This window comes from Choloepus didactylus, chromosome 2, assembly GCF_015220235.1.
Source record: "Choloepus didactylus isolate mChoDid1 chromosome 2, mChoDid1.pri, whole genome shotgun sequence".
Classification (NCBI taxonomy): domain Eukaryota; kingdom Metazoa; phylum Chordata; class Mammalia; order Pilosa; family Megalonychidae; genus Choloepus; species Choloepus didactylus.
This window is the reverse complement of record NC_051308.1, coordinates 50,791,434-50,805,780: the sequence shown is the minus strand read 5'-3', so window position 1 is coordinate 50,805,780 and position 14,347 is coordinate 50,791,434. Positions and strand designations below refer to the sequence as shown.

The 14,347-nt window shown below is 40.5% G+C and overlaps 1 protein-coding gene across 1 annotated transcript; it reads right to left on the bottom strand.

Annotated features, from left to right (window-relative positions):
• Positions 1-1,155: 1,155 nt before the first annotated feature.
• LOC119515660 (cyclin-C-like) lies at positions 1,156-3,312 on the bottom strand. The gene has a single exon (XM_037811768.1). It carries the CDS (start codon positions 3,266-3,268, stop codon positions 2,357-2,359), a length of 912 nt encoding a protein of 303 aa, XP_037667696.1. The 5' UTR covers positions 3,269-3,312; the 3' UTR covers positions 1,156-2,356.
• Between the last annotated feature and the right edge of the window lie 11,035 nt (positions 3,313-14,347).

Below are 14,347 nucleotides of genomic sequence, written 5' to 3'. Positions count from 1 at the left end.
GACTAGCCACATTTCAATTGTTCAATAGCTATGTGGCTAGTGGCTATCACAGGGAAGCCTAATGCTAATATTTGACTTTTTAAAAAACAATACGTATCGATGGCTGCTAAATCACAGAACACAACCAGAAATTATATGCCTTTTGATGGAAAATTATACCACCACCTTATACAGTAGTCTAGGAAAAGAAAAAAAAAAAAAAAAAGAGTCTGAACCTGATAAAAGCTTCCTGATTTAATTACAATTTACAGTATATATAGAAGAGAAAGAACTATGTTAAATGAACACCTCAACAATGCAATCAGTAGAAATCAGATGATGGGAGACTATTACTAGACAAGTGATCCAGTTTCTTCAAATATAAGTTGTGAGGAGAATTTTTAAAATGAGATGGAGTGATCCATGAATTTAAAAAGATTAAAGGATATGTTGATGAACTGCAATGTGTAGCCCTAAATTTATCACTTTTTTATGATATTTGCAAAAATCTGAACACTAATATTTGATAAAGAAATTATTTTTAACTAAGTCTTTTTCAGGTACAATAATACTTTTATTATGGTCTAAAAAGAGCCATTATCTTTTAGGGATATGTACTAAAATATTTACGGATGAAATGATGTCTGGCATTTGTTTCAAAATACTAAGCAAATTGGGGAAAGTTGGTGGCAGTTCAGATGAAATGAGATTGTTCATGAATTGATAATTTTTAAAACCGGGTGATAGGTATGCGGAGGCTCATTACACTATTTCATCTACTTTTGTATGGTCTCAAAAAAGAAAATAGATAAGATTAAAGGGAAAATTAGAGTTAAGACAATGATTGTGCTATATAATCACTCTGCCTTTCCAACCCAAGCCAAACCTTAATTCCTTCAGATCCCAGGAGAGCTTTTTTTCTTATTTCTTATCCTTCCCTAAGCCTAGAAGCCCTATATCTGTCATTGGTACTGACTCCAAACCTAGTCTCCCTTCCCAGCTTATCTGATACTCTCCAAAGGAAGCAGGACTCTAAAGTGTGCTTATAAATCATTTGAAATTATCCCTTTGACATACTATAGAAAGCATTACTTTGATGCTTATCTAAAGGAGGGACTCTCAGAAAACAAAATAAGGCAGAATCAGAAAGATAAATTCAAGACACTAGTCAATATATCTGGAGAACTTACTTTTATTCTTATAGTTTTATACTAGGAAGTCAACATTTAACTTAAAAATCCATTACTCACAACTGATTTATAAAAAAATTTTAATCCTTAAAGCGTACATCAACATCCTATGTCTCCAAATTTTATCACTCTCCTTCAAGTCTGAAGAAAATGATTAATTTATCGAGTTGCACAGACAGCACAGTCCCACTGACATAATATTTAGTCTGAAGTCCTACACTAATATCAGAATTAAGAACAGCCAGTATCAAACTGGCCTGAAACCTGATTACGTTCCTGGCTCAGGATATCTGTAGTAAATTTGTAAATCCATACTAAAACACAAAAATAAACTAGGGTGTGTATACCTTATAAAAACTTTTCACAGTAGAGTAAAATTAACATTAAAATTTTACCAAATTTCAACCATATTATGGTGTTTTATCAAATTAACTTTCAAAATGCCTGATTAAACTGTGAATCAATTGCAAATAACTTCAAGTAGGATCTTTTTCTTTTTTAAGTTTGCCCAGCATTTCAAAATGGTTACAGAATATAACTTTTTAAATGTCAAAAGTATGCTATACATATTGCACTTTTCTGCTAAACTGGGCTAGTATCTTCCATGCAAGATATCAAAACTACTGAATAAAATACACTTTTAAATCAATAGGTACTTGATTAATTTCCCTGAAATTATCAACATCATTATCAAAATCTTCCAGGATTTTGTAAGATTTGATTCCTTAAACTATAGTTTAAAAGTTTAAATTAAGGAGGGAAAAAAAAAACCCTCATATATTTGACTTTTTATGTTCTTTTTTGGTCCTTCGGTGACCAAAGAGAATTTTAAACAAATTATGCTTTGTGTTTCTTGGATTAATTATAATAAAAAGCTATAACTTCTATTATCCAAATTTAAAAAAAGTATACTAATCAAAAAGCTATTAATTTTGAAATGTCCATGTATGTCTGTCTGTAGGTCCCCTTAGAACCTTTCCAAAGTTTTATAATCAAGAGATTTTAATCAATGTATTAGAATCAATTTAAGCAAAGAAAAAAATATTTTGCAAAAATAAAATCACTTCCAATACGCTTGACAGAAACAAGCTATTCATTTTCATTTGTGTTCCACTGAAGACATTACTGAAATCTGTCCAATGGTTTTTTTTTTCCAAGTGATCCACTATGGAATTCTTCGGAATGTTTCAGGATTGGCTGTAACTAGAGTTCTGACTTCCATTTGGACCCTGCTCTCCTTCACTGTTTGGAGGTGGTTTTGGTTTCGGCATCTTACTAAGAATAGTTGCCATCTCTTTTCTCTCATCAAAATTCTTCCACTGCTCATACAGTTTTAAAATAACCCTGATTATTTCCAAAATCTTCTCCATATCCACAGAAAGCTCAGCAAACCACTGTCTGGCATCTTTCTGCTGTACAACACAGGCTACATGTAGGCAAGCTAAAGCTATCATAAAAGGAGGATACAGTAGGCAAAGATCCGTTCTGTAGGTATCATTCACTATTCTCCATGCAAGGGGAAGCAACATGTCTTCTTGGCCCATGTCCTGCACATACTGGAGCAAAGGTCTATAAGGATGATACACTATCAAGCACCAATCCATTAGTTCTAAAAGATAGAATTCACATTCTAATATATGGTTCATCCTGTAAGGAAATTCCTTTGGAAAGGCATATGAAAATCTAGTTTTTAATACAGAAGTAGCAGCAGAAATCAATCTTGTATTTGAGACTACTCCAAATTCCTCTACTTTGGATGCCAAAAATACACACGTAGGAGCCATTAATACAGGATCTATACTTTTCAAAGAATACCTGGCATAAAATCTCTTGAAATAGACTGTAGCAGTGGCAATAACTTGTTGTCTTAATTTAAGATGCTCACCTAATGCTTGGATAACATTTGTAAAAAATATTTGTAATTTCCAATATTCTTCTTCTGAGAGAAACTTTAAGTCCTTTTGGCGCTCCTTCAACAGATCTTGTTTATCCAAAATCCATTGCAAATAGTGGGAGCTCTGCCAGAAGTTCCCAGCCATGGAACACAGCTTGCCCTGATAAAAAAACACCAGCCGGGGAGCGGCCCACGGAGCGACCATAGACCCAGCCAGCCGAGTAACCGTGTTCCTCTATCTGATCAGCTTGGCTCTCCCCCCAATGTATTTTTGAACATTTTCCTTACACCAGAGAGAATCAGAATAAGAATAAAAAATAAAAGTAAAAAAGATCACTCAAATCACACACACCCCATCTCACTGTATTTTCATTTAGTTTTTGTCCCTTTTTCAACTCAGCCATCCATATACTGGATAAAGGGAGTGCGATCCACAGGGTTTTCACAATCACGCTATCACCCCTTGTAAGCTACATTGTTATACAGTCGTCTCCAAGAGTCAAGGCTACTGGGTTGGAGTTTGATAGTTTCAGGTATTTACTTCTAGCTATTCCAATACATTAAAACCTAAGAGGTGTTATCTATATAGTGCATAAGAATGTCCACCAGAGTGACCTCTCGACTCCGTTTGAAATCTCTCAGCCACTAAAGCTTTATTTTGTCTCATTTCGCTTCCCCCTTTTGGACGAGAAGATGTTCTAAGGGTCCAGATTCATCCCCAGGAGTCATAACCTGTGTTGCCAGGGAGATTTACACCCCTGAGAGTAAGGTGTGACCTACAGTTTTAATTTGAACCAAGGTTGAATTAGAGAATTTGGAGGGTTTATAATTTTTATTTCTCCAGCTGTAACAATCTTTGAGCCTACCAGCCCCAGTTATAGATGGAACTTTTTTACTGAATGTCTCCCCTACGAAAATGTAAGCTTCATGAGATCAGGATATTATCTTGTCTAGGTAGTGTCTTCACTGCCTAGAACAATGCCTGTTCCAGACATAGTAGGTACTCAATAGACACTTGAATGAATGAATGAATGAATGAATGAAGTGGAAGTAGGATACACACTGTTGTAGGGGAACAAGGGAAGGGGAATCACATCAGATTGAAGGGTTTAAGAAGAGCTTCAAGGAGAAGGTTTTTCACTTACGAGTTAGTGGACCATTTGCCTGGAGCTCAAGTTCAGCAGAGGAAAAAAATCGCTTTGCTGAGAACCAATAAGGAGCATAGTCAGTTGGAACAGTAACACTTTGAAAGGATGAACACTCCAACAACCCATTCCTTCTTGAGTACAAGGGAAAGCACAGTAAGATGGGTGCCTGCATGGGTTGGGGGAATGATTTTACCTCCCTTCTGAGCAGTCTGGGGATCGTCAGGGAAATGGAAGCAGCTTCAGGCCAAGAAGGGATTGTCTGAGGGACCGACTGCCCATTGGGGCTGCTGGGTCACTTCATGCTCCACAAGTCAAGGCCTTCACTGAAGACTCCCTTGGCCACTGGGATTCTCAAAGAGGCTAAAGGTAGTGTCTTTCTCAAGGGTGGTCCCTCCTTGAATCCAGGAACCTGTCCCAAATTTGTTCAATAGGGTTGTGCCTACCCAGACTGAGTGACAGCGTCTGCGCAGTCTCCTTTCTGGCAAGTCTTCCCAACCCAGGCTGGCGCGGGCATGGGAGTGCTTCTGCCCCAAGGTAGGGCGTAGACCAAATGTCCTCCAGAGAGCCCACCCAGAGTCCGTGTTACCAAGTACAACTCTCTGCACAAAGAGGACCTATTTTTCAGCTGACCGAGTGACAGCAGGTGTGGTTAACAGAACAGCCTTCCATCCTCTGCTGAGCATCACCCTCCTCCCCAGTATAAGCCTAGAGATTATTCCTTCCTGGTGTCTTTATTATTATTATTATTATTATTATTATTCTTTGTCTCTGAAATAAGAAGGTGTCTTGGGTCCTGCCATACTTCACCCTATCAGCAGCATGTGGCGACTTCTGATTCATGGGACCCCAAAGCAGCAAGCCCTGGCTGCTGCAGCCTGGCAGCCCTGCCATCCTCAGAGACCAGCGCTTCCTCTGTCTGTGTCAACAAGACTCTGTCTGGGTATTACTCATGTAGCCGGACATAATGAATTCAGCTGTTTGCTCGTGCAGCAAATGGTTTTTTTCACCAGTGACATTAGGATCAAGCTGAGTAATAGGATATGTCCATACCAGAGTAATGTCCATTTATTAGCCTCTGTGGGAGCACACACATTAAGAAAGTCACATATTAAGTAGTTTTGTAGTAGAGGAAACTGCTTATTAAAAATTTCCACTCAAGCAATCTCAAGCTAAGAATTTGTATTCCAAAGAGCTGGGCCTTTTTCACCAAAACATTACTTGGGAAGTAGAAAAATTCCCCAAATTCAATGAGCTCAAATGACTCTGCCTTATGTAAAATCTCCATGGGATAGTTAATCTTACTGGAGAAGAAAAGCTTTAGGTCTACAGAGAGGGCACCCCGAAGAAATGGCTGACATGCTGTCTTTCAACATAATGGCAACTGGCTTTTTTTTTTTTAACATCAACATGGGATTGACTTTAATTGCCTATGAGGTTACACTGGAAGCAAGGACTGGTTTCTAAATCATCACGGGCAGCAGTTGCCTACTTGATTTCAGGGACTTGGTAAAGGTCCCTCTAGACCCTTCAGAAACCTCTCATCTGCTCCATGGATGACTATAATTGCACCATTTCTGACTTATTCCTTGGCTTGAGATTTGCCTTCTGCCCAATTAAAGATATCCCTAGGAAGTCCAGTGCCAGCCTGCACAACTGTATACAGTGGCCCTGCTAAGCATTATCGGTGTGCATGATTTGAAACACATCCTTTTGAATGAGTTTTGTTGGAAAGGAGAGGGGAAAATTGGACCCTATGAAAGGGAAAGAGAATAAAGAGAAAGCAGGGAGAGGATGAGTAGTAATTCCAAAAAGTTTAGAAAAGTGGATTCGAAGACCAACTGCCTATTTCACAGTCTTGCAAAGGAAAAATTAATAAACAGATGTCTCAGTCTTTGAAATTAGGGAACTTACAAATCTAGGACATTTTCCAAAGTCCATCGCATACAGTCCAGACAGCTGATCTCTGTAAAGCAAAGGTGACAGACTTCAAAGTGTCTCCATGGTACACTTTCTCCTAGCACCTAGTGTATTTGGTTGGGAAGAAAAAGCAGGAATGAAGGTCCCCAGGCAGTCCTGGAGGGAGCAGGGCTGAATGAGTCCTTGTTTTTCCATGAATCTGTCAAGCCATGCCTTCCAGAAAAGGAAGGGCCCCTTGGCCCCAATTTGGTATCTGTGGTAGTCATTTAGTGATTCGAGGAAACTGTCCATGTTCCCTTGAAGATGGAAAGACAATTCCTTAAGCGCAGAACACCAGGTGAGGAACTACAGGAGTCTCTTACTGGGCAAACATTCTCAGCCCAGATCCAGTGGGGTTGGTTTCCCTCCCATTATTCCCCACAGGCACCCCCAAGGATCACCGTGCTTTCCTTCCCCTTCACAGATGTCTCTCAGCCCCTCAGGACTAACTTCTGGGCGGGTTACTAGCTCATATAAGCTATACTCTTCCTTGGGATCCTCAAAGACAAACACAGGAACCCTTTTGTTTTTTCACCAGTTACTACCAGAAAGAAACAGGCAGTATACAAAGATGTTACAAACATGGGTAACATGAATTTTCCAGAATTTTACTCAGTTCTTCCCATCACTGTGCCACACAGCACATGCTAGTTTATCCTCCCCAATACTGTCTGTCCTTGTCCCTTTTTCTTCTTAAGCTACATGTAGACAATCACATGCTCCTTCTTTATCTGCCATCTTTAGGCTGAAACCCTCCGTGTCTCTGTCAGGCTCTCGATCCTCTCTGAGCTGGAAGCCTCCACATCCAGCTGCACTCTCAGCAGCCTCATATCCACAGTCTCCACGTAGGACCCACTCAGCGTGTCCAAAGTCATTAAAATTTCCCCCCATGTTTGCTCTTCCACCTGTATTATCTATATTGACTCCATCCTTCACCCAATCACTTAAAATACAAACCTGGGAATATTCCCAGACAGCTTCTTCTTTATCATCATTGTAATATCTACCTATAAAATCTTACAACTTACATCTCAATATCTTTGTTCTGACCCCTCCCTTCCCTATCATTCCCTACCTCCCTGTGGATTTATGCCTCATATCTCTCCCTTGGACTGCTCCAACAGTAAGAATTGTCCCTGCCCCTGGCCTTGCTTGTCCCTGATCTATCTTTTGCAACGCTGCCACAGCATGGCTCCCAAGAGGCAGATCTGATCATGCTGTCCCCATGACTAAACCCTACAGTGGATGCTCCATTGCCCTCAGGATACAATCCAAGCTTCTGAGAATAGCCTTATTAGGTAGCCCAAGTGCCTCTCAATCTTACCTCTGATGGAGCCCCTCACCTGCCATACCACTTCCCCCTTGTTGTGTTCAGGCTGAGCCATACTTCTTTATATTTCCATGCCTTATTTAAGGTATGCACTCTGCCACTTGCTGACCTCAATATTACTAAGTCCTTTTTTAGTTTGCTAGGGCTGCCGTAACAAAGTACCACAAGCTGGGTGGCTTAACACAGCAGAAACATATTGTTTCACAGCTCTGGAGGCTACAAACCTGAAATCAAAGTATCAACAGGGCCATGCTTCTTTGAAGTCTGTAGGGAAGAATCTGTTCCATGCCTCTCTCCTAGCTTCTGGCAGTGGTTTGCTGGCAATCCCCGGAGTTCTCTACCTCAGTTGTCACATGGCATTCTCCCTTATATCTGTCTGTCTGTGTCCAAATTTCCCCTTCTTACATTGGATTAAGGGCCCACTCTACTCTGATATGACCTTATTTTAACTTGCCTATTTCCATCTGTAATGACCTTATTTCCCCCTCAGATCACATTCTGATGTAATGGGTATTAAAAGTCAACATATCTCTTGGGGGGACACAATTCAATGCATAACAAGTTCCTTCTTTGAAAAGGTAAGTCTAAAGTTAGATTTAGAGTAGAACAATAACTGTGATCTAGCTGGCCAGTAACTCAGGACAGTTCAACTACCTTCCCAATCCAAGGATCTTATAGTAGTTTGGCATAATGGAGGTAGGCTGAATCTCTATTTGTAGATAGAAATACATCTCAACTCAGTTTGTAAATAGAAATACATCTCAACTCAAAAAGCTTAAATACATAAGGACTCAACCTGGAGTCAGAATGCTTAGATTCAAATGCCTTAGTTTCCTTATCTTGAAAACGGTAGTGATAAATCCTATCTCATAAGGTTGTGTGAGGAGTAAGGGAATTAATATATGCAGACATCTTAGAACAGTACCAAACAGAGTTAAGTGCTTAACAAGTGGTAGCATATTGATGTAGTTATTATTTGTAGTAGTATTCATAGAATTCCATTTTCTCTGTCAACTCATTAGATGGATTTTCCTTCTGGAGAGGGTTGGAGAGGTTGTGGGATGACCGTGTGATTCAGTAGTCATGCTTGCCATCTGATTGGTGGCAGAAACTGACTGACAGATACAGCAGTACAAATGAAAACCCACAACCCATTCCTTTCCACCCCACTCTGCTTTATGCTTTCTAAAGGGAATTCATGGCCAGTAGATATGGTGTGCCAGTTTGAATATATTGTGTCCCCCAAACGCCATTATCTTTGATGTAATCTTGTGTGGGCAGACGGTTATCAGTGTTGATTAGATTGTAATTCTTTGAGTGTTTCTTTGGAATGCTCCCCACCCAGCTGTGGGTGATGACTCTGATTGGATCATTTCCATGGAGGTATTGCTCCGCCCATTCAGGGTGGGTCTAAGTTGATCAGTGGAGCCATATAAATGAGCTGACATAACAGAAGGAACGCAGTGCAGCTGAGAGTGAACTTTTGGAGAGCAGCTACAGCCAAGAAGGACACTTTGAAGAAAGCATAGGAGCTGCAGATGAGAGACAGTTTGAAGACAGCCGTTGAAAACAGACTCCTGCTCTGGAGAAGCTAAGAGAAGACAAATACCCCAAGTGCAACTAAGAGTGACGTTTTTGAGGAACTGCAGCCTAAAGAGGAACATCCTGGGAGAAACCCATTTTGAAACTGGAACTTTGGAGCAGACACCAGCCACCTGCCTTCCCAGCTAACAGAGGTTTTCCGGACACCATTGGCCATCCTCCAGTGAAGGTACCCAATTGCTGATGTTTTACCTTGGACACTTTATGGCCTTAAGACTGTAACTGTGTAACCAAATAAACCCCATTTATAAAAGTCAATCCATTTCTGGTGTTTTGCATTCTGGCAGCATTAGCAAACTAGAACATATGATAATGCTTAAAGTACTACCTGTCTCTATTTAAGCTTAAGGCCACCAGAGTCTTCCACAGCCCAGCCAGAACCCAGAGTGCTCCAAGCCCTTCCTTGGCTCCTATCTCCACAGGTTACAGACTAGAAGGCACTCCTGCCTCCCTTATCTCATTTGATCTTCAGAGTCTACATGAGATTTTGGACCTCTCTGTCCACAGACAGACTCTGTCACCTGCCTCTGAAAATGCTTTAGTTGTTGCCATTTGGATGGATGCTCAGAAAACACTTTTTATCTAAAGAGTGTGCTTGGTCATTTTGTGTAGACCCAGCAGGAGGGAGAGACCCTTGGCAGGCAGGTTTAACGCAAACCACCAGGCAAGGGAAAATGCCTGGAAATTTGGCCTGGTTTTATAGAGCCATATTTTTCAGCTAGAAAGGAAGCAGCTTTAAAAAGAAAAGAAGGAAGGAAAGAAACTAATGAGACATCTTTTTCCTCACAGATAACACAGGATGCTCACCAAGTGGTCTGCAGCAGCTATAGCATCTGTTACACTTCAGTGACAACCGAAATGCCTTGGAGATAAGGAAACAATTATGAGACCTGAGAAGAAATGAAAGAAAGCCCAATAGCAGCCAAATAGCACTGCCATCTATTAACAAATTATTATAGGCTGAAGCAGGCTTTAATGAGATTTTAACAAAAGAAATTCAGTCAGGTTCCTCTGGGGCAGAGAGGTTTTATTATGATGTGAATGATTAAGCAGGGCAAGATGCCTTCCTTCAGAGCTACAATAAAGAGGAAATGTGTGAGCCCAGGTTCTCTGCTCTCCATGGTACTTTCACTCCCATTCAGGATGAAAAGCTCTTGGAGAAAAGGACCCACAAAATACTATTCCAGAGGTTCAGTTTGGTACTGGCCTGGTAAATGGAGCCAAGTAAGTCTTTAGGGAAATAGTTCTAGACCTCTATGTCTTGATTCCAAGAACTCATTGTACTTTTGATTACCCTAAAGGGCCTTGTGAAATTTTCAAGAAATTCTGAAGTCAGAAGATAGGATGACAACATTAACTGGAGGTACAATGAGGCTAGCTAGAATCATGATCTGCCTGCCTGTGACCTGGTAAAACTTCACTGGGGTTTCAAAAGAGAAGGTGAATTATTTTTGTGTGTGTGGTAATGAAAATGTCAAAAATTAATTTTGGTGATGAATGCACAACTATATAATGGTACTGTAAACAATTGAATGTATGCTTTTTTTTTGTATGACTGCATGGTATGTGAATAGACCTCAATAAAAATGAATTTTAAAAAAAAGAGAAGGTGATATGAATGTAATATTGGTTTGAGAGGGGAAAGAAAAGGCCAGAGGGATGGAGAAAAGTGTGCAATTCAAGGAAGTCAATGTGGACTCTTCTCAGATGTGCTACATACTTACATGGATTGAATTTCCCTTTTTCTTCTCCCACCCCTTTCACTTTAGCATTAAATGAAAATTTATAGGCAGTCAGTAATATCAGGGAGAGGTATAACCATTTCAATACTAATATTTCTGTTACCCAGGAATTTGTTTTATTTGAAATATTGGCTTCCCATACCTTGCTGCAGGAAACTGAGGATCAGCTGGGGTGAGCCAGTAGTGCCTGGACTGTTAAAAAGCGTAATTCCTCTGGAAAGGGACACGGAACCACATCTTGGGAGGGGCATTAGAGGGACAGTGAGGACAGCGTGAGTAAGCAGTCTCTCCACCTGATTATGAGTCAGGGACACTGATCCCTTAGCAGCTGGGGCATAGTGAAAAGCATGTCACCCTGTGTGGCAGCCTAATGACCAGAATCCTTATACACTAGGCTAGTTATTCTCCCCCAGAGACCAATAGCAGACAATGACCATTAAAATATGTAGTGTCTGATAATGTATAATAAACGAGTTAGGAGTCTAGTAGTACTTCTCTTAATGGCCCACACTGTAGGAAAGAGATTTAATAGAATTGAGGATGAATTAAAAATGGCATAAGATAAATCTCAGGAACATACATCTTTGCAATAGATAGCTCATATTTTTTAGAATATAGTGCTCCTATTATTATTCTTATCTAACATTTATGAAGCACTTACTAACTGTCAGGTGCTGTTTTAAATGCTCTGCACACTAACTCAGTGCTTCTCACACTATCTGTGTTGAACAGTCTTTTTTTTTTTTTATTTCCAATCTGTCATGGGCCAATATTTTTGTAGAATTCAATAAAAATGACTAGCAAAGTGAAATTTTTGAAAGACATAAAACTTGAGTTTAATTTTTTCTTTTCTATTATATTTAATAGACATAAAATTACTCTGGCAAATTGCTATCAAAGTTTCTAAATGCTTACTCTTAATCTCTGTGCTTATCTCCCCATGACCAGTAACAAACATTGACAGACTGGCACCAGCCTATGGCTGAAAAGCACTGTATTAATTCATTTAATCCTTACAAAAACTCTATGATGTAGTTAATATCTCCATTCTACAGATGAGGAAACTGAGGCATACGGGTAGTTATCTTGCAAAGGAAAGTAGATCCTTTAGCAGTCAATTAGCTTTGCAAAGAGAAAAATCTCTATTTCATGACCACAGAGTATCCCACCTAGTCATTTTGAAATTAAGTCTTAATGAGAAAGTATTGAATGGAGTTTTATGATCCAGGTTTCTCTGTTAGAGAAACCATGAAAGAAGTGGGCCAAACTGGTGGTTTTCTAGAGGTGTTATCTTGCTGTGTAAGTGTGTGGCTCAGCAGCCAGATTGTTTCGGTTTGTTATCTGGCTTGGCCACCTACCTGCTATGTGAACATGGGCCACCTTCTTAACTTCTCTAGCCCCATTTTCTTCATTTGTAAAATGGAGATCATATTAATTCCTACCTCAAAGGATTGTAGGGAGGATTAACTGTGTTAATATCTGTACAGCACTTAGAAAAATATAGCACATAGTAAGTGCTCAATTAACATTAGTTATTTTTACATATGAAAAACAACACATTGCAAGAATTCCAGATTCCCTGTATGCCTCTGTCAATAATGGTCTGACTTCTAACTGAATAAGCCAGTCTTCTCTGCCTAGTGGAACTTTGCAATGCTGCAGTGGTTACTGCCAGAAAGAGCAGAGTTTCTCAATCATGGCACTACTGACATTTTGGGCCAGATAATTGGAAGGAGGAAGAGGAAGAATACAATGAGAGTTCAAAACGGAGGAAGGGCAGACAATAAACAAAGGAATCACTGACTAGGTGTGTGTATTTGCGTGATCTCCCGTAAGAACATCCATAGCTGCGCTTCAAACTCAGCATGTTTGAAACTGACCGCAGCTCCTTCTTTGTGGCTCCAGTTTCTGTTACTGATCTCACCATCCACCCAATCACCCAGGTCTGGAAATGTGTGTCCTTTTAAGGGGGCACTTCCTACCACCACCATCCCACTTCCTTCCTCCAATACCTGGTTACTATCAGGTTTACTGACTCTACTTCTGTATCTCCCTCAGAGTCAAAGAGTCACAGATTGATCCGATGTGAGAGCCAAAAGGGCCTGAGCCCTAGTCCGCCACTCACATTTTCTAGATGAGGAAACTAAAGCCCACTAAGCTCTAGGGCATGAACTTGGCCAAATTACTCTGAGTCTAATTTCCTTGATTGTAAAATGGAGATAATAATGTCTTGAGCTGACACAGAGCTGACCTATCATGGTGTGTTCTTAGCAATTCTGTTCCCTTCCCCTTGTCTCATGGCCAGGCAGTTAAAGGGCCAGAGCACTGCCCTCTTCACCACGCCACCTCCCTCCATCATGATCTTGTCCCTCGCCTATACTGAGCATTTCTGTCCATGTGACCCCATTCCTCTTCCTACTGCCCCAAATCCTGGCCAACCCCAATACTGACCACCCATGTCCTATGAGAGCCTCTTAGTTGTCTTCCCAGCTCCAGGCGCTCCCTGGAGTGATCCATTTTACACTCTGCTGCCAGAGTTGTCCTAAGACAGGATGGGATCACTTCACTCCCATTTTTAAAAACCTTCGCTGGTCCCCCATCATAAAATCTAAACCCCTCAGCCATGATAAAATGCCATCCTTTTTCTCCCTCCTCCCTATTATGTATCCCAAACCTATCTTCCTAATCTTAACTCCCCATTTTTCTTAATGATATGGGGAGATTTTCTTTTTTTCTCTAGCCAAACGGAAAACGCAGTGTGCTGGTTTGTATATATTATGTCCCCCAAGAAAAGCCATATTCTTTAATGCAATCTTGTGGGGGCAGATGTATTAGTGTTGATTAGGTTGGAACCTTCTGATTGAATGTTTCCATTCAGGGTGGGTTTTGATTAGTTCACTGGAGTCCTATATAAAGAGCTCATAAACAGAGGGACCTCAGAGCAACTGAGAGTGACATTTTGGAAGAGCTGCAGCCTAGAGAGGAACATCCTGGGAGAAAGCCATTTTGAAACCAGAACTTGGAGCAGACGCCAGCCGCTTGCCTTCCCAGCTAACAGAGGTTTTCCGGACGCCAATGGCCATCCTCCAGTGAAGGTACCCGATTGTTGATGCCTTACCTTGGACACTTTATGGCCTTAAGATTGTAACTGTGTAACCAAATAAACCCCCTTTATAAAAGCCAATCCATTTCTGGTGTTTCACTTAATGGCAGCATTAGCAAACCAGAACATGCAGTTTCTTATGTACACCCACTTCTGCCCTTGGCTCATGTTTTTCATCTTCCTGGGATTCCCTTTCCCTTCTTCCCAAATCCACACATCCTATTTGTACCCCTGCCTCAGGCCCATTTCACCTGCTAACTGCCTTCATGAAGCCTAAAGTCATCTTCCTGACCAACACGTGTTCAGTCTCTCTCTCCTCTCCTCCCTTCAGCACCTTATCTACAACTAATATATGGCATTTATGTCTTCCCATCTTGCATCATAAATATCCATGTAGTCATTT